Consider the following 20,616-nt stretch of genomic DNA (forward strand, 5'->3'; position numbering starts at 1 on the left):
TGTAAAGGCTGATAGAGCATTAAGGAGGCAGTGGAAATGTCTGGGTCTACTCATCGACATATATGAAAAATTATATAAATCGGGGCTTTTTTTAAGCAACACAACCAGATCCTGCATCATACTAAAGTGTTGCTAATGAAATAACTTGTTTCCATGTACCCACTTACCTGGGCTGCTAACGAGTTACCCCAGCGAATACAGAACTGCAGTTTCTGAGTGGACTGAAATTGTTAATCACACAATCACCTCAATTTTCAAAGGTATTTTCCTAATTGGCTGAAAAGTACTCTAATTAGTTAGTATTCTAAATATGCAGATAACCTGTTGCTTAGTGAAAGTTGCTGTTGGTTTTTTTTTTGAAAGAACCCCACCCCACTTAATCCAATGGAAAATATCCACTGGGAGCATTCTGTGCGTCGATTGGTGTAATGGACGGATCAGAGATGGTGTGTTGTTGGAAACGAGCTGAGGTTGTTCAGGTGGAGAGTTGGTGCCTACAGCAGCCTGGGCAAGGGTGCAGGAACAGACCGTGAAGATCACCAGTTTCACTCGGAGCAGCGATTTGTACTTTGTTACCTTGGGAGCTGTTTTCGGTTCTTGTTTTGGAGACCCTGCTTTATTGTCGGCATTATATACCACCTTCCGATTGTTCTCGATTTGAAGACACTCACCACCTTAGATATTATCTGAGAGCCAAAAGGTCATTCTTTTAGCGAGTATTTTATTTTAAAGGGAATAATCAATCTGTATATTTAATTTACATACAGTTTCAGTTGATTTTGGATCGATAATCCTCTATGTAATCGGTGTATCTTGAAATTGGTGTTGGGAAGGTGCAGTGTGTTATGGGTTTAAATTGTTTGGAAAGAGTAATCAATGCTTTAGGAATTATTGTGGGGGGAATACCAAAGTCATGGTAATTTTATAAGTACCTCGAAATAATAGCTGAAAATTCTTTACAAATTGATCCAATCAAACATATTAGAAAAACCTGCATTTATACAGCAACTTTCACCACCCCTGGATTTGCAAAGTGCTTTACAGCCAATGAAATGCTTTTGAAGTGTTGTCATTGTTGTAATGTAGGGAATACTAATTTAAAAGTGCAAAAGGTAGCATTAGTGTAAATTGTATTAATCCATCTGATTTGCTTTTGTATTAATATTTGAACTCTTAATTATTAATGACACTAGTCAACCTTCCTTGGTATTGCAGGCTGTAAGCCAGAGAATATGGTCTCACTCATCTCTCTTGTGTTTTTTTTATGCTGTTTCTATCTGGTCTCTTTGCCTATTGCCCCTCTCTCTCTCTCTTTCTTTCCTGCTTCCCCTTCCCTAACTCCTATTTTGCTTTTTTCTGATGTCTTCAACTCTTTTTTTCTCCTTTTTTGGGAGGGAGGTGTTATGTAATATAGTTTGGTGAGGAAAGGAGCCACCCTGTAGGCCACATTTAGAATGGGAGTTTCTGAAGACAATGTGACCCTCAGTGGCTCTTTCCATTCCCTCTCCCAACGATCGTGTTTCTTCCAGCCCCTGCTTCCATCACATCCCCCACTCTTTCAACTTCCTACTATCCCCTCCTCTTACCCTTTTGAACTACCCACTCAACCCTGTATGCCCCATCCCCTTGCTCTACTGTTATTCACCTCACCATTAGTTCTTTATCCACTCCGCTTCCCATTTTCATTCACTTCCCCAAAGGGTGAGTAGTGAGAGGCTAGAGGCCCCACACCTCTTCCTATTTATTTGGCTCAAAGATGCTATGCAGCTTTCAAAATTCAACTTTAGTAAAAAAAATTCAAATTAGGATGAGGAAAGATACTGTCTATCTACCTTTCTCTATCTCTTTCTGTCATCTTTCTGTTGGATGTTGGTAATTAAGATCTCTGTTTCACAGGAGTAATCTTTTCTGCCAACAAAACACAGGTGGACAATTGGCTTCAAAATGCATCGTTTTTTTTGGAAATTGAACATTGACATGAAGTTTCTCTCCTCAGCTTAATATACTTTATAAAGTTTATAGACCACAAGTCAGAAATTACAAAAGTGTTATGCTGTGTGACACAGAATAGCCATTATATTATCCTGCGATTTCACAGTCTGGTCACTAGGTTCCCACAAATCACTCAAAACTGAAAATGCTTCCTTTTTAAAAAAAAAAGCAGTTTTCTACTCAGTAAGTGAAATTTCTATGTCCAAAATAAAGCTTTAAACAAAATTTTTTAATTATATATTTCACCACAACATTAATGAATTATTCACAGAGCCACGACTGACATCTGACATATAATCAGAGCACTTGCCATTTTCCCTCGTGCATGGATATTCACAGCCGTTTTTTAATAAATAACAAAATCAATATAAATTTTACCTCAGTAGAACTTTTGAAATGTGACCTTTGGTTCAATTATTTGAAGAAAAGCTACTGAGTAGAAAGTGCTAGAAGCCTTAAAAAAATACATAAGGACAGCTGGCTAAATGGTACAGATGCAACCTAGGAAATCAGGGACACTGCACATACTCAGAAAGTTAAATCCAAATTCAGCTTGTGCAGTCACAGCTCTTGGCAACAATGTCAAGTCCTAGCCTTGGCTTTTATGAAGGGCTGAGATGTTCAAGTGAAAGCATTAAAAGCACAAAAGACAATTCAATGTAAAATGACTTGAATGGGGGAGGGCTTGATCAAGAAGTTTGTAGATGATACAAAAATTGGCTGTGTGGTTGATAGTGAGGAGGAAAGCTGTAGACTGCAGGAAGATATCAATGACTGGTCAGGTGGGCAGAAAAGTGGCAAATGGAATTCAATCAAGAGAAGTGTGAGGCAATGCATTTGGGGAGGGCAAACCAGGCAAGGGAGTACACAATGAACAGGAAGATACTGAGAGGTGTAGAGGAACAAAGGGACCTTGGAGTGCATGTCCACAGATCCCTGAAGGTAGCAGAACAGGTAGATAAGGTGGTTTAAAAAAGGCACAAGGAATACGTTCCTTTATTAGCCAAGGCATAGAATATAAGAGGTTATGCTAGAACTGTATAAAATATTGGTTCGGCCACAGCTTGAGTACTGCGTACAGTTCTGGTCACCACATTACAGGAAAGATGTGATTGCACTAGAGAGGAGATTTACGAGGATGTTGCCAGGGCAGAGAAATTTTAGCTGTGATCAAAGATTGGATAGGCTGTGGTTGGTTTCTTTGGAACAAAGGAGGTTGAGGGGTGATTTGATTGAGGTATATAAAATTATGATGGGACTAGAAAGAGTGGGTAGGGAGGACCTATTTCCCTTAGCAGAGGGGTCAGGGACTAGGGGGCATAGATTTTAAGCAATTGGTGGAAGGATTAGATGGGAGCTGAAGAGAATTTTTTTCCCCAGAGGATGGTAGGGATCTGGAACTCACTGCCTGAAAGGGTCACAGAGGCAGAACCCTCAACTCATTTAAAAAGTGCTTGGCTGTGCACTTGAGGTGCCGTAACCTACAGAGCTACGGACCAAGTGCTGTAAAGTGGGATTAAGCTGGATAGCTCTTTTTCGGCCGACATGGGCCGAATGGCCTCCTTCTGTGCCATGACTTTCTGTGATTCTATGAAAATGTAATTACATTAATGTGAAATGTGTACATTTTGTTTTTTTTGGTTAAGTTGAACCCTTACTTTGGACATTAGAAATTTTATTTCCTGAAAAAAAATGGTGGCTGAATTTCTTTTTTTGGAGTGATTTGAGGGACCCTGCTGGCTAGACTGTGGTGATACATTTTCACTCTCATATAGTTGCTATTGTGTGTCACACGACGTGATAGATTTAACATTGAGAAGGTTTATCACAGTCCTACCTAACAGTTTTCAATGAAACATGTGCCCCATGTACCAAAATTACTACTGTATTTAATTGATAAAACTATTGCACACAGACAACATTTCAGACTGGGTCCTTCTGGACTTTAAGAACCTTTCAAACCTCCAGCTCTTGCCTTATTAGTCAGAAGTTTACTCCACTTTAGTTCAGCTAGCTGTCCAGTGCCACCTCATGCTAGCTTTAATCATGGGATCAGAGTGCCTCTTGCTGCATATATACTGAATTTTCTGGTCTGATGATGTTCTCATAATTTTGCTGCTCTTGTCCTTCTTGGGATAGAGGTTACACAGCTAGGAGGTGCAGTTGAAGTAAGTTTTCTGAGTTGCTGATATATGTGTAGGTGTGTGTGTGTGTGTAGGTGTGTGTGTGTGTAGAGGTGTGTGTGTGTGTAGGTGTGTGTATCTATGAAATAACTTGCATTAATATAGCACCTTTCTGAAAAAAACAGTTTTTATGCCAGAACAAAAAAAGTTGTAATTATTAAGCTTTTGCTGTTTGTACTAACTCTCACAGGCTTGTGAGCAGCATGGAAGATTGGTGCAGATGTCATTATCTGAATGAAGACACAATTAAACTGTTAAAACATCATGGTCTTTCCACACTTGAAAGCATAAAGAGCATGACGAATGATGACATTGACAACCTCAACATAAGTATGGGTCAGAAAACAGTACTGCGTCATGTACTGCGCTCAGAAAATGCTCAAACATGGATACAGCAAATCAAGTAGGTTCTGTGTATTAGTGGTTATATCGGGGTGAAAATAGTTTCACCTCCACTCTCCTGCAGAATTGGGATTTTCTACAGCCTGCTTTGACTTTGAGAATTAAAAAAATAGGAAAAGGTCTTGCCATTCATTTTTCCAGTGAAAAGACTAGAAAATAATGAAATAAATCTACATCTAGCTGGCTGAAACAAAACAGTCAAGCACACTGTGGGGATCAAACCTGAGGCTTGGTGGTTGCTCTACAGCAAATTTGGTTCTAATTGAGTCACCAGTGAAAAGCTCTAGCAGTTATTTTCATTTGGTATGAAACCAGTGAGGTAATTCCAAGAATAATAAGGAAATAATTCTAGGAAATAAAAGTGAACTCAGAGAAAAATTTAAATGTGAAATTACACAAATGTAAGTAGCCAAACCCAGGTGAAGATAGATTTTCTCTGGCTGAACGTCAAATATCATTGAAAGATATAAGATTCTAAGTGGGCTTGACAGGGTAGATGCTGAGAGGATGTTTCCCTTGGCTGGAGAGTCTAGAACCAGGGAAATAGGGCTCGATATTACCAGGGCTGCGGGTTCGCGGCGGGGGGGCTATTGGGCGCGTGGGTAACGCGCCTGGTGAAATCAGTCTGCCCCTCGCGCGATCGCAGCCTAATTGGATCCACTTACCTGGTCTTCCGGGTTTCCCACTGCTGATCTGCGCATCGGGCGGACTGCACATGTGCAGTAAGGTCTGTCAGCTGGAGGAGTTCCCCCCCCAACCTGTCAAATGGACCTTTGCAGCTGCCACAGGCTGATGGCTGCAACACGTCCATTTGAACTGGGAGTGTTTCCCCCAGTGTGGGAAGCAGTCCCAGTTGTCTCTAAAACCCCACCCCTCCTGACATATTCCCTTAATCAGGTCTGTTAATGACCTGAAATACCTGAATAAATAGTCTCAAGTGGCACCCCGCCGGTTTTAATTGCCTGCGGGAGTCCCACATTCGGGGGCTGCGCGCGCACTTCGGCGCGTCTGTGGGGAACCTGGGAGTGGGCGGGTTGGAGCCGGGCTCCCGACCCACTCCGGGATTCCCCAATTTTCGGAGCCCTCCCGCCAGGAACGCACCCGATAGCGGGTGCTAAAATAGAGCCCATAGTCTCAGGCTAAGGGATCGGACATTTAGGACTGAGATGAGGAAGAATTTCTTCATAAGAATATAAGAAATAGGAGCAGGAGTAGGCCATACGGCCCCTCGAGCCTGCTCTGCCATTTAATCAGATCATGGCTGATCTTCAACCTCAACTCCACTTTCTCGCACGATCCCCATAATCTGTTGATTCCCCTAGAGTCCGAAAATCTATCCATCTCAGCCTTGAATATATTCAATGACTCAGCATCCACAGCCCTCTGGGGTAGACAATTCCAAAGATTCACAACACTCTGCGTGAAGAAATTCCTCCTCATCTCAGTCTTAAATGGCTGACCCCTTATCCTGTGATTATGCCCCTCTAGCCTCTCTAGCCAGCGGAAACAACTTCTCAGCATCTACCCTGTCAAGCCCCCTCATAATCTTATATGTTTCAATGAGATCACCTCTCATTCTTCTAAACTTCAGGAGAGTATAGGCCCATTCTACTTAACCTCTCTTCATAGGACAACCCTCTCATCCCAGGAATTAATATAGTAAACCTTCATTGCAACGCCTCCAAGGCAAATATATCTTTCCTTAGATAAGGAGACCAAAACTGTACACAGTTCTCCAGGTGAAGTTTCATCAAAGCCCTGTATAAGTGTAGTAAGATTTCCTTACTCTTGTACTCCAACCCCACTGCAACAAAGGCCAACATGCCATTTGCTTTCCTAATTGCTTGCTGTACCTGCATACTAACGTTTTGTGTTTCCTACCAAAGTGAATAACCTCACATTTCCCCGTATTAAAATCCATCTGCCACCTTCTTGCCCACTCACTTAATCTGTCTATATCCCTTTGCAGACTCTGTGTCCTCCTCACAGCTTACTTTCCCACCTAGCTTTGTATAGTCAGCAAACTTGGATACATTACACTCAGTCCTTTTATCTAAGTCATTAATATAGATTATAAATAGCTGAGGCCCAATCACCGATCCTTGCGGCACCCCACTAGTTTACAGCCTGCCAACCTGAGAATGACCTGTTTATCCCTACTCTCTTTTCTGTCCTTTATCCAATCCTCTATCCATGCTAATATATTACCCCCAACCCCATGAGCCCTTGTGTAACAACATTTTATGTGGCACCTTATTGAATGCCTTTTGAAAATCCAAATATATAACCCTTAATAATTGATTCCAGCATTTTCCTGATGACCAATTTCAGGCTAACTGGCATGTAGTTCCCTATTTTCTCTCTCACTCCCTTCTTGAATAGCGGGGTAACATTTGCTACCTTCCAATCCACTGGGACCGTTACAGAATCTAGAGAATTTTGGAAGATCATAACCAATGCATCCACCATCTCTGCAGCCACTTTTTTTAGAACTACGGATGTAGGCCATCAGGTCCAGGGGATTTGTTGACTTTTAGTCCTATTAGTTTGTCCAGTACTTTTTCTCTTAGTGATATTAATTGTTTTAAGTTCCTCACTTTCATTTACCCCTTGGTTCCCCACTATTTTTGGTATGCGTTTTGTGTCATCTTCTGTGAAGACAGATACAAAATATTTGTTTAATGCAGATGCCCTAACTATAATCTTTCAAAGTTCTCTAGATTCAGGAACTGTCCCTCTAGATTGGAAAATTGCACCAGTCACTCTGCTTTTTAAGAAAGGAGAGAGAGGGAAACTAGGGAATTATAGACCAGTTAGCCTAACATCTGTTGTGGGGAAAATGCTGGAGTCTATAATTAAGGATAGGGTGACTGAACACCTCTCACATTTTCAGTTAATCAGAGAGAGCCAGCATGGATTTGTGAAAGGTAGGTCGTGCCTGACAAACCTGATTGAATTTTTTGAAGAGGTGACTAAAGTAGTGGATGGGGAATGTCAATGGATGTTATTTATATGGACTTCCAGAAGGCATTTGATAAAGTCCCACATAAGAGACTGTTAGCTAAGATAGAAGCCCATGGAGTCAAGGGAAAAGTACGGACTTGGTTAGGAAGTTGGCTGAGCGAAAGGCGACAGAGAGTAGGGATAATGGGCAGGTACTCACATTGGCAGGATGTGACCAGTGGAGTCCCACAGGGATCTGTCTTGGGGCCTCAATTATTCACAATATTTATTAACGACTTAGATGAAGGCATAGAAAGTTTCATATCTAAGTTTGCCGATGACACAAAGATTGGTGGCATTGTAAGCAGTATAGATGGAAACATAAAATTACAAAGGGATATTGATAGATTAGGTGAATGGGCAAAACTGTGGCAAAATGAATTCAATGTAGGCAAATGTGAGGTCATCCACTTTGGACCAAAAAAGTATAGAACAGGGTACTTTCTAAATGGTAAAAAGTTAAAAACAGTGGATGTCCAAAGGGACTTAGGGGTTCAGGTACATAGATCAATGAAGTGTCAGGAACAGGTGCAGAAAATAATAAGGCTAATGGAATGCTGGCCTTTATATCTAGAGGACTAGGGTACAAGGGGGCAGAAGTTATGCTGCAGCTATACAAAACCCTGGTTAGACTGCACCTGGAGTACTGTGAGCAGTCCTGGGCACCGCACCTTCGGAAGGACATATTGGCCTTGGAGGGAGTGCAGTGTAGGTTTACGAGAATGATACCCGGACTTCGAGGATTACGTTACGAGAAAAGATTACACAAATTGGGGTTGTATTCTCTGGAGTTTAGAAGGTTAAGGGGTGATCTGATCGAAGTTTATAAGATATTAAGGGGAACAGATAGGGTGGATAGAGAGAAATTATTTCCGCTGGTTGGGGATTCTAGGAGTAGGGGGCACAGTCTTAAAATTAGAGCCAGACCTTTCAGGAGTGAGATTAGAAAACACTTCTACACACAAAGGATGGTAGAAGTTTGGAACTCTCTTCTGCAAACGGCAATTGATGGTAGCTCAATTGCTAAATTTAAATCTGAGATAGATAGCTTTTTGCCAACTAAAGGTATTAAGGGATATGGGCCAAAGGCAGGTATATTGAGCTAGGTCACAGATCAGCCATGATCTTATCAAATGGCAGAGTGGGCTCTAGGGGCTGAATGGCCTACTCCTGTTCCTATGTTCCTGCCATTTCCTGATTCCCCATTATAATTTCTCTTGTCTCAGCCTCTAAGGGACCAATGTTCACTTTTGCTACTGTCTTCCTTTTCACATATTTGTTGAAGCTCTTACAATCCATTGTTACAGTTCTTGCTAGTTTACTTTCATATTCTATTTTCTCCCTTTTTATCAATTTTTTGGTCGTCCTTTGTTGGTTTCTAAAACTCTCCCAAGCCCCAGCTTATTACTCTTGGCAACAATATCGGCCTCTTCATTCAATCTAATACTCTCCTTAACTTCTTTAGTTCGCTATGGGTGGATCACTTTTCCGGTGGAGTTTTTATTTCTCATTGGAATGTATACTTGTTAAGAATATTGAAATATTTCTTTAAATGTTTGCCATTGCTTTTCAACTGTTAAACCCTTTGATTTAATTTCCCAATCTACCTTTGACAACTCGCCCCTCATATCTATTTAATTGGTTTTATTTAAGTTTAAGACTCCAGTTTCTGACTTAAGTATGTTACTTTCAAACTCAATGTAAAATTCTATCATATTATGATCAATCTTCCCCAAAGGTTCTTTTACAGTGAGATTACCAATTAAACCTATCTCATTACATAATACAAGTTCTAAAATAGAGCCAACCAGGGAACAGGCTATGACGTATTGCTCTAGGAAACCTCGAATACATTCCATGAACTCGTCTTCCAAACTACCTTTGCCATTTTGATTTGCCAAGTCTATATTCAAATTAAAGTCCCCCATGATGACTGCATTTCCTTTGTTACAAGCTCCCATTATTTCATGATTAATACTCTGACCAACAGTATAGCTACTATTAGGGGGCCTATAAACTACTCCCACCAGTGTTTTCTGCACCTTGTTATTTCTAATTTCCACCCATATTGATTCTACTTCCTGATCTTCTGAGCCAAGATCCTTTCTCACCACTGTCCTTATGTCATCCTTTATTATTAGGGCTACACCCCCTCCTTTTCCATTCTGCCTGTCTTTTCTAAATGTCATGTACCCTGGAATATTTAGTTCCCAACCTTGGTCATTTTGCAACCATGTCTCTGTATTGGCGATTAGGTCAAACCTATTTATCTCTTTGTGCAATTAATTCATCTATCTTGTTACGAATGCTCCGTGCATTCAGATGGTCGTCAATCTTTGGAATTCTCTACCCCAGAGGTCTGTAGATGCTCAGTCGTTGAGTATATTCAAGACTGAGATCAATAGATATTTGGATGCTAAGGGAATCAAGGGCTATGGGGATCGAATGGGAAAGTGGAGTTGAGGTCAAAGATCAGCCATGACCTTTTGAATGGCGGCGCAGACTCGAGGGGCCATATGGCCTACTCCTGCTCCTATTTCTTATGTTCTTAAAACAAAAAATCTCAAGAAACTAAATAAACATTTCTGGAAAATTAAGAGCCTCATTAAATCAATTACAGAAATAATGAAAGAGCTCGCAAAGACTTTTAATTCTTAAGTCTTAATAATAGAAACAATGAAAATTCCCCAGAAATGAAAAAAAATTCCCCAAAGCTGTTTTGAATTAAGAATTCAAACTGATATACATACTTCACAAACCTACAATTAATTTTATTTGTGAGAATCAAAATTGAAAAGCTATCCCAGAGCTCGAAAATATGTTTATTAAAAGTGCTAAAAATGAACAAAAATGAATACGAAAGGCCAAATACATGCATTACAACAACTTACATTTATATAGCACCTTTAACGTAGTAAAATGTCCCAAGGTGCTTCACAGGAGCGTTATCAAACAAAATTTGACACCGAGCCACAAAAGGAGATATGACAGGTGACCAAAAGTTTGGTCAAAGAGGTAGGTTTTAAGGAGCGTCTTAAAGGAGGAGAGAGGTGTTTAGGGAGGGAATTCCAGAGCTTAGGGCCGAGGCAGCTAAAGGCATAGCCGCCAATGGTGGAGCGATTAAAATCGTGGATACGCAAGAGGCCAGAATTGGAGGAGCAGAGATCTCGGAGGGTTGTAGAGCTGGAGGAGGTCACAGAGATAGGGAGGGGTGAGGCTATGGAGGGATTTGAAAACAAGAATGAGAATTTTAAAATCGAGGCATTTCCGGACCGGGAGCCAATGTAGGTTGGCAAGCACAGGGGTGATGGTAGAACGGGACTTGGTGCGAGTTAGGATATGGGCAGCAGAGTTTTGGATGAGCTCAAGTTTATGGAAGATGGGAGGCCAGCCAGGAGAGCTTTGGAATAGTCCCGTCTGGAGGTAACAAAGGCAGGGATGAGGGTTTCAGCAGCAGATGAGCTGAGGCAGGGGTGGAGACAGTTGATGTTATGGAGGTGGAAGTAGGCGGTCTTGGTAATGGAGCGGATATATGGTCAGAAGGTCATCTCAGGGTCAAATAGGACACCAAGGTTGCGAATGGTCTGGTTCAGCCTCAGTCAGTGGTCAGCTAGATGGATGGAGTCGGTCGCTAGGGAACGGAGTTTGCAGCGGGGACCAAAGACAATGTCTTCGGTCTTCCCAATATTTATTAATACAGATTTTAAAAAAATATTTCCATGAAAATATATTTGTATTGAATTGTATTGGATTTACCATGCTTAGGCAAAAGCTGCTAAAAAATCAAGAGAATAAAGAAACCCATAACCAGTTGTAGAAACACAAAGGTAAAACATGAAAAATTGCAGTAAGTTCTGTCTCAGGCAGTGAGGGACATGGGGGTCTGCCTGTCAGTTTCTTCTATGAGACAACAAAGACAGGTTTTGTCAGTAACTGTAAAGTATCCATGGCATTCAACACAGATCTTGAAATAGTAAAGATTTTCTATTGACTGCTTATTGATGAACCAGATCTGTTCATGGTGCTCTTATAAGATTAAATATTGCTATTTCAATGTGCAAAATGAAATCTTTGGAGCATCAACAGGAAAACAAGCTGGGACAGTTCTAGTGTTGGACTGAATTGTGTTAGAGATTTTTGAAATATTCCCAGTTTAAACATCACTATTAAAATGTAAAAAGGAATGTTTAGTGGAGCTTGTGTTGACTATCTGTGTAAATATGTGAAGAAGATTTGCTTTCTATCCTCCTCCTTACTATAATATCTTAAAACCCTTGTCCTTGAATTTGTAGCTATTGGGCAAGAAGCCATGTTGTTCTAAAGATTTTTTTCAAATTGGAATATTGCATCTCACACTTACCATTTTTTAATATTTCAGGATCCCACAAACAGATGATATTGATTTTGGATGGATACACTACATTACAGAACTTTTTATTTTGTAAGTGTTGTTTGTGATAGTTTACTCTCTTTTTTACTATCCACAATCTAACAAAATGAAATGTAATACTTGCATTTGGGATCATTAACACAGGTTCATTTGCAATTATCTTTATTACTATTCATAGAAGGACAAATAGAAACAGTGACTGTTACAAGTTTAGGGTCTTGCCTTAGATATTCTCTCGAGTATAGGTGCTCAGCGCTCCTGTAAGTTATCTAAGCATCTTATCGTTAGGAGTGCTCCCATACTGCCCAATATGTGACTATATGATAGTGTACTCCAGGGTTGTATTGGTTGGACCCCTTGTGATCTGAACTGGTTATGGTCGCTCATGCGTGCCATCATTTGCACTTCTCCAATCTTTTTGGAAGTGTTGGAAGCAGAATCCATAATAGTTTTAAAAAAGGAATTGGATAAATATTTGAAAAAGAAAAATTTAAATGGGTGTGAGTAAAAGTGATCAAGTATTTAGCTCTCTCTCAGAGAGCTGGTACAAACATGATGGGATGAATGGCCACCTTCTGTGCCATATAATTCTAAGAAGTGTTTGATACTAGAAGCCACCTTGGTCAAGTTGATTCAAGCAAAAGTTTTACAAATCTCTTGTGCTAATGTAAAGCCCTCCATTCCATAGTTGCTGGTGGGGTGTTCAAATTGCATCAGGGTGAGAAGTGGAACTGTGTATTGTGTCTCTGTAGATAAGTAGGCTGGCCTTTTTAAAGGGCTACCTAATCGGAACAGAAAAATGTAGGGGAGATGTTTTGCAAATGTACAATTGGAAAGGACTGGCATCTTTGTTGTTCCATAAATGGCCTTGCAAAGCATGAGCCCAGATCATGACTTCATTGGGTTTGTTTTGTCTGGTAGCAGTAACAGTTTGGGTATGCAAAGCTGCCTCTGGCTTTTGGATGATATCTCTCCAAATCTCTGTTCAGCAAGGATCAGAGGTCACTCACTACTGACAAAAAAAAATGTTTTCACAGTCCAGCACCAAATGCTCTCGCTAAGAAATGAAGACGTTTTTGCCCTTTACGCTTGTAGCAACATTCTCTTATTACTTAGAATAATATCATTCAGTCAGTTCAGTTGACCGTAAGGATACCTATGTGTAAGGGGCACAGGGCACTAGAATAACTTGTTGATAATTGTTCAAGAATGAGAAAAAAAAGCAAAATTATGTATAATTTGTAAACAAGTACTGGCTGTAATTTCTAAAAGCAGCATAACCTTATTACATTGTGTTCATAGTGAACCCTGTTCCTAAAGAATTTATAGAAACAGCACTGGTTACCACATGTAAGACCTAACAGCACTTTATTTTCTTCTGTGATCAAAAAAGGTGTGATGGTTGCGGAAGAGATCCAATTGTGGGCACCAGATTTGTTTGCACTCAATGTGATAATTTTGACTACTGTACCATGTGCTTCCACACAAGAAGTCATAAAGACCACTTATTTAGCAGAATTGACTGTCCAGGTATGGCTACTAGCATTCTGGCTCAATATTACATACACATTAGTGTAGTATACATACAGTGCAGCCTTATAGCTGCACTGTACCCAAACTTCGAATACTTGAAGAGGAACTCTGGTGTAGAAGGTATTTTAAATCCTGAAAAAATATCAAGATATTGAACTGATAAAGAATATTTGCTTTCAGATTGTAATATTGAATTTAATGGGGAGAAGAAACAGTTGATCCAAGGTGAAATGTGCAGTACATCCTCTAAAAGTAAAAATCAATCAAATGGTAGCACATGATAGCTATTACTGAGACATGGCTGCAGGATGGTCAGGATTGGGAACTAAATATACCGGGTTATAAGGTCTACAGGAGAGATAGGGAAAATGGAAGAGGGGGAGGAGTCGCCTTAGTGATTAGAGATGAAATCACTTCAATGATAAAGGAGGATATAATGAGGGGTAAGCAGCCAACAGAGACCTTATGGGTTGAATTGAGAAATAGGAAAGGATCTAAGACTATAGTGGAAGTTGTGTATCAGACCCCTGGCAGCAGCTCTGAAGTGCTAAATTGTATAAATGCAGAGATTAGACAAGTGTGTAACAAAGGCATAGTGGTCTTAATGGGGGACTTTAACCGTCACATAAATTGGGAAAAGCCGACTAGCAACTGTCAGAAAGGTAGTGAATTTCTTGTGTCCGGGATAGTTTTCTACAGCAGTATGTCCTAGAGGCAACAACGGGGCAAGCCATACTAGATTTAGGAATGAGTAATGAACCAGATTTAGTGAACAGCTTAACTGTGCGTGAACATCTATCCAATAGCATTCAGAACATGATAGAGTTCAAGGTAGTGTTTGAAAGGGAAAAAAGTGAATCAGCTGCTAAGATTCTAGACTTGGGTAAGGCCGACTTCAATGGGATGAGAAAGAGACTGTCCACAGTAAACTGGGCAAATCTGTTAATGGGTAAAACGACTGATGATCAGTGGGAAATGTTTAAAGAAACATTTAACATGATACAGAATCAGTTTATACCCCTGAGGGGCAAGAACTCGACTTGCCAAAAAAAAAACCATGGACAACTAAAGAGGTAAGGGACAGTATAAGATATAAGGAAAAACAGCATACAAAAAGGCAAAAAATGGCATAGATCCTGGCAAATGGGAAAGATACAAAGATCAACCAAGTGTCACCAAACAGAGCGACAAAAAGAGAGTATGAAAAGAAACTTGCAAGGATATCAAAACCAATACGAAGAACTTTTATAGTTATATTAGGAAAAAGAGGGTGGTCAGGAGCAGTGTTGGCCCCTTAAAAACTGAAAGTGGGGATATTGTCATTGACAATGGGGAAATGCTGGACATGTTGAATAATTACTTTGCGTCAGTATTTACAGTAGAAAAAGAGGTAGCAAGCCGGAAGTCCCAAGAAAACTAATATTGAATTGGGGACAGGGACTCAATAAAATTAACATAATTAAAACATCAGTAGTGAAGAAAATAATAGCACTGAAGAGTGACAAATCCCCAGGACCAGATGGTTTCCATCCCAGGGTTTTAAAGGAAGTAAGTGAGCACATTACAGATGCCCTAACTATAATCTTTCAAAGTTCTCCTAGATTCAGCACCTGTCCCTCTAGATTGGAAAATTGCACATGTCACTCTGCTTTTTAAGAAAGGAGAGCGAGGGAAACCAGGGAATTATAGACCAGTTAGCCTAACATCTGTAATGGGGAAAATGCTGGAGTCTATAATTAAGGATAGGGTGACTGAACACCTCAAAAATTTTCAGTTAATTAGAGAGCCAGCATGGATTTGTGAAAGGTAGGTCATGCCAAACAAACTTGATTGAATTTTTTGAAGAGGTGACTAAAATAGTGGACAGGGGAATGTCAATGGATGTTATTTGTAGGGACTTCCAGAAGGCATTTGATAAAGTCGCATATAAGAGACTGTTAGCTAAGATAGAAGCCCATGGAATTGAGGGAAAAGTAGACTTGGTTAGGAAGTTGGCTGAGCGAAAGGCAGCAGAGAGTACGGATAATGGGTAGGTACTCACATTGGCAGGATGTGACTAGTGGAGTCCCACAGGGATCTGTCTTGGGGCCTCAATTATTCACAATATTTATTAACTACTTAGATGAAGGCATAGAAAGTCTCATATCTAAGTTTGCTGATGACACAAAGATTGGTGGCATTGTAAGCAGTATAGATGGAAACATAAAATTACAAAGGGATATTGATAGATTAGGTGAATGGGCAAAACTGTGGCAAATGGAATTCAGAGGTCATCCACTTTGGATCAAAAAAGTATAGAACAGGGTACTTTCTAAATGGTAAAATGTTAAAAACAGTGGATGTCCAAAGGGACTTAGGGGTTCAGGTACATAGATCATTGCAGTGTCATGAACAGGTGCAGAAAATAATCAAAAGGCTAATGGAATGCTGGCCTTTATATCTGGAGGACTAGAGTACAAGGGGGCAGAAGTTATGCTGCAGCTATACAAAACCCTGGTTAGACTGCACCTGGAGTACTGTGAGCAGTTCTGGGCACCGCACCTTCGGAAGGACGTATTGGCCTTGGAGGGAGTGCAGCGTAGGTTTACTAGAATGACACCCAGACTTCAAGGGTTGTTACGTGGAGAGATTACACAAATTGGGGTTGTATTCTCTGGAGTTCAGAAGGTTAAGGGGTGATCTGATCGAAGTTTATAAGCTATTAAAGGGAACAGATAGGGTGGATAGAGAGAAACTATTTCCGCTGGTTGGGGATTCTAGGAGTAGGGGGCACAGTCTAAAAATTAGAGCCAGACCCTTCAGGAGTGAGATTAGAAAACATTTCTACACACAGGGTGGTAGAGGTTTGGAACTCTCTTCCGCAAACGGCAATTGATACTCGCTCAATTGCTAAATTTAAATCTGAGATAGATAGCTTTTTGGCAACCAAAGGTATTAAGGGATATGGGCCAAGGGCAGGTATATGGAGTTAGATCACAGATCAGCCATTATCTTATCAAATAGCAGAGCAGGCTCGAGGAGCTGAATGGCCTACTCCTGTTCCTATGATCAACATTGAGCAATCCAAGCCCAATTCCAACCCCCCAAAGGTCTGACTTTTATTCAGCCTTCCCTGCTGAAAAAAGATTTATTGATTTATGTTTCTTTTACATTGCTGCAGCAGATTGCATGTATAATTAGAAGACCATGAACTACAGATTATAGTAAATAGTGTGAAATTGCATACATGATTTTTACATTGTTATTTCATGGAATGGTGTTAACGTTCTCCTCCGACCTACCACCCATTTTTGGGGCTGCAAAATAAATTCTTAAAGACCTTAAATCTGCCATAAGAAAAACACATTTGCATTGCTCTCACAAAAAACTGCCAGGTTCCTTTAAGGTCCATCACAAGCCTGCCCTGCCATCTCCCAAAGGTTGAAAGTAGAAACAGAAATGAAATCACAACTCTATGGGGGTGAATTTGCTCAGGTCTTCTCCTGCTCCACCACCAAAACTTAGATGGAAGTTCAGCAGAAACCCTGTTTACCACGCCTAAATGGGGATCCCGCTGAAACTACCGTGGCGGAGCGGGAGAAGCCCCGGGGAAATTCACCACCTATGTGTTAAAGCTTCCTTAACGTTCAACAGCCCCATACCAACAAAATTAATTCTCCCCTTTGTGCCAGCTACCTTACTTCCTAACCTACTACTTCTATGACGTGCTCAGAGTGAGATGAGGTTCAACATTGAGTGACTGGGACGGTTTCCATATAAAGCTTTAGAGACCTGTGGTGACTCTTATTTCAGGATAGTTACTGTCCCACACTGGGTGCTTGCAGTAGTAAGGGGGCTTGGACCCATCTCTGAAACTTCCTCATGAAAGGATTGGAGGAGTCTCTATGGAGATGGGGAGATTGCCACTCTCCAGAGACATCTGCACCCACTCCGTGCAACCCACTGTTACCGGGCACAGTTTCTGAGATGCTACTGGTCAATGTCAACACAGACTGACTAATCACATGTTGGAAGCCCTGAGAAAGTATCATGTTCAATGTACTGCCAGCTGCCATCAATGTCCTTGGGTCTTTTATGGGTCTTAATGCTGAAACAATATCCCAGGCTGTCAGTCTCCAGGGTGTTCTGCACGTCATGATAACCTACCTCTAATCTGTTGCAGATTCAGGTAGTGGACACCTCTTAAAGAAATAATGGGTGAGTGTAAGAGTAGTGCAATACTCTAGCAAAAAGCTGAAACTACATATGGTAAGCCTTAGCCAGCCAGCTCATGTCCAACCTTACCCTCACCTGTAAAACTGTCTATGTCTATCACCTCCTCTTCCTTGAGGACTCCGTTTTCAGTGATTGTGGTTCTCAGTTATCATTCTGTGGTGCTGAATGTATGCCATTTTTGGTTAGAGGGAGAGAAGGTAATGTTACAGGTGTGTGAAAGTGATGGAGACTTGCCCCATATGAGGTTATGCATGCCATGAGGCGAAGTTGCCTTGTCCCTTCAAATGAAGGGTCATTGCAGACCTGCAGAAGCCCTTATAGCATGCTTAAAGAAGGTACTGAGTGTTTGCCCTTAGAAGTGATAAAGGTGGTAGTTAACTAACATCCTTTTTTGTCCAATAGAAACATTCCAGGCAGTTTAATGTGAAGTTTTGAAGCCTGTTTTTTTTAACCTCCTCTCCAGGCACAAAACCAATTTATGCAGGCAGATCAGGAAAAGGAAGATTGCCTCAAGACAAAGCTTTCACTAACACTTCAAGAATTTAAAGACAAGGACCAGGTCATCACAACCTCAGTTTATCAAAGAAGAACCATTCCTTTTCTCCCTCCTGTACCAGGTTCATCTTAAATCATCCATATTAGTCATAGCTATCACTAAGCACATTTCCTATCAAAAAAGGAAGCTAGCTCAGGTTGACTCATGAAGCTTTAGGTTGCTATTGTAATGACAAAATACCACTAATGGATTGGTCAACACAACAAAATGTTTGAAAGGTTGATTTATTTTAATTTAAAATAAGTAACTTTCATTTTAAAAATCCATGAAAGGAAAATGAAAATGAGAAATTTTGGAAATACATCCTAGGCCTATTAGCATCTAGGTTATAGACTTAAGTAAAGAGAGAGCAAAAAAAAACCAGCTGAATCACCTAAGAACAGCTTTGAAACATACATATAATATGCAATGTAATTTCTAAAAAAGGTAAAACATCCTAATTGGAAAGAAACAGGCAGGAAAATGGGAAAAGACAATTAAGGTCTGAAGTTGCTTAAAAGACTAGTTAATTTGTCACTGATCAGTGACAATACTATTGCTACAGTTTGTTGTGGTTGGAACAGTACAGGAGGACCAAGAATGAGAGAGAAGGGATGGAGGTTAGAACAAAGAAAGGTTAGATGGCACACTACTGACAGAACAGATGTTTTGGAAAAATGATCATTCAATCCACATTTACAAAACCACCCACAATAGTGGAGACTGCTTTGTGAGCAGCTAATAGGGATTAATGCAGACAATTTAAAATTGTATGTGGCAGAAAATGAACTATCCTTCATTTGAAGCAGCAGTAAATATTCTGGGAAACAGATCACACCATTAACATGCTCATCTTTTCTTGAAGTGAGAATACATTTGAGATCACAAGTTGCAGTCCCAACAAACAAGCACAGCAGTGTTGTCAAGTAGAGTTGGACCAGGGGGAAGACAAAGCAAACAAAGGCAGAAAAGAAAATACGTCAGCATAGAAGCACACACACAAAGACATTGTAAAGTGCATGTTGCACATTTCCATGAAGGTAGTAAATGCAAGTCTTCAACTATAGCCACCACTAAAGCAGTGGGGCAGATTTGGAGCTTGTGTACCACAAGTCAGTTGTAGCCTCCACCTCCTTCTAGTCATACTGCAAGGGAGATCTACCACAGAGGATAACCCTCCATGATTAAGATACTAAGCTGCTTCAGCACCTGCCTTAGTTTTGATCAAGCCTGCAAGAATAATTTCTATTTTGTCACTCCTTTAAATTCCATTATTAGCATATTCCCCACACATTCAAATCTGTAAAATGTATAACTGGCCTATTAAGGGAGGGATTTGTAGCAGCTGAACCATTCAGAACTAAAGTTACATTTGTTAAGGGAAGAAAAAAAAGGAGAATTCTTTGGATGTTAAGGGAGAGGCAAGGAACTGGAGTGACAACAGGGAGCAGTGGAAGACAACATCCACTCAAGCTGGAGGCTTCAGGGAGGGAAGGTCAGCAGCATTGCACGAAGCGGCTGATTTTTTTGGGGGTGTTATTTATACATCAAGCTTGTCCCAAAAAACCTTGTCTAGACCAGAAATCAATCATGGATTTAAGCACCGACAGGAGTGCTCAACACCTAATGGCCAGAGTCTGCAGATAACACCATAGCAGCCATTGGTTAGCATCAGCAAGGTGATGCCATTTCAGATACATGTGGAAACTAATGAGAGGTTAACAGATTTCAAAAAATGTAATCAGTGACTCATACCAAAATAGAAACTAGTGTATCCCACAAATTTACATGACAAAACCATTAAATTAATTTATTCCGGCATCACTAGGATTGATATTTACTACAGAAACTCAGACCACTAATTTCAGAACAAGCAACAGAGCATCTGGTGGAGAAATGCACCTTAAAGTGTAACATTGACATTTCACATTAAAATTCATAATGTAGCTCTATTACTTTTCCATTAATAAAAGCATTTGATCTCATGCACCCCTACCAAGTGAAGTTAGCCATGGGCAAGTCTTGCCAGTGCTTGGTCAACTAGCTTTCCTGTAGTGACTATTAAGCCAAGCACACTCCTGTCCTCACTGTGCTGTCCACATTTAAAGATTTGATAGTGGGGTTGGGGTGGTGGGGGGGAAACTCCTGGCAAGGTCAGGAAAATGGTAGACTTGCTTTCTAGCAGGATTGTTCAACACTGCTGATGCAAAGTGTCTACTTCCTGGTTAAAATGTTACAGTACTTGAGGGCACGTCTGAAGGCTTTGGCAGTAGAGCATGTATTCCCTGAGGCAAAGCATGCTGAGATCAGTAAGACACTTCCCTGGACAGATTAGTTCTATACAGCACCTCACCCCAGAACAG

At 40.6% G+C, this 20,616-nt stretch overlaps 1 protein-coding gene across 1 annotated transcript; it reads left to right on the forward strand.

Moving 5' to 3' along the window:
- The first annotated feature begins 492 nt into the window (after positions 1 to 492).
- Positions 493 to 20,369, forward strand: LOC137321749 (probable E3 ubiquitin-protein ligase DDB_G0283893). Its single transcript, XM_067984356.1, has 5 exons — positions 493 to 700; positions 4,366 to 4,578; positions 11,959 to 12,021; positions 13,364 to 13,500; positions 18,182 to 20,369. Exons 2-5 carry the CDS (start codon positions 4,379 to 4,381, stop codon positions 18,262 to 18,264), a joined length of 483 nt encoding a protein of 160 aa, XP_067840457.1. The 5' UTR covers positions 493 to 700; positions 4,366 to 4,378; the 3' UTR covers positions 18,265 to 20,369.
- The last annotated feature ends 247 nt before the right edge of the window (positions 20,370 to 20,616 follow it).

Source organism: Heptranchias perlo, chromosome 5, assembly GCF_035084215.1.
Source record: "Heptranchias perlo isolate sHepPer1 chromosome 5, sHepPer1.hap1, whole genome shotgun sequence".
In the NCBI taxonomy this organism is placed as follows: Eukaryota; Metazoa; Chordata; class Chondrichthyes; order Hexanchiformes; family Hexanchidae; genus Heptranchias; species Heptranchias perlo.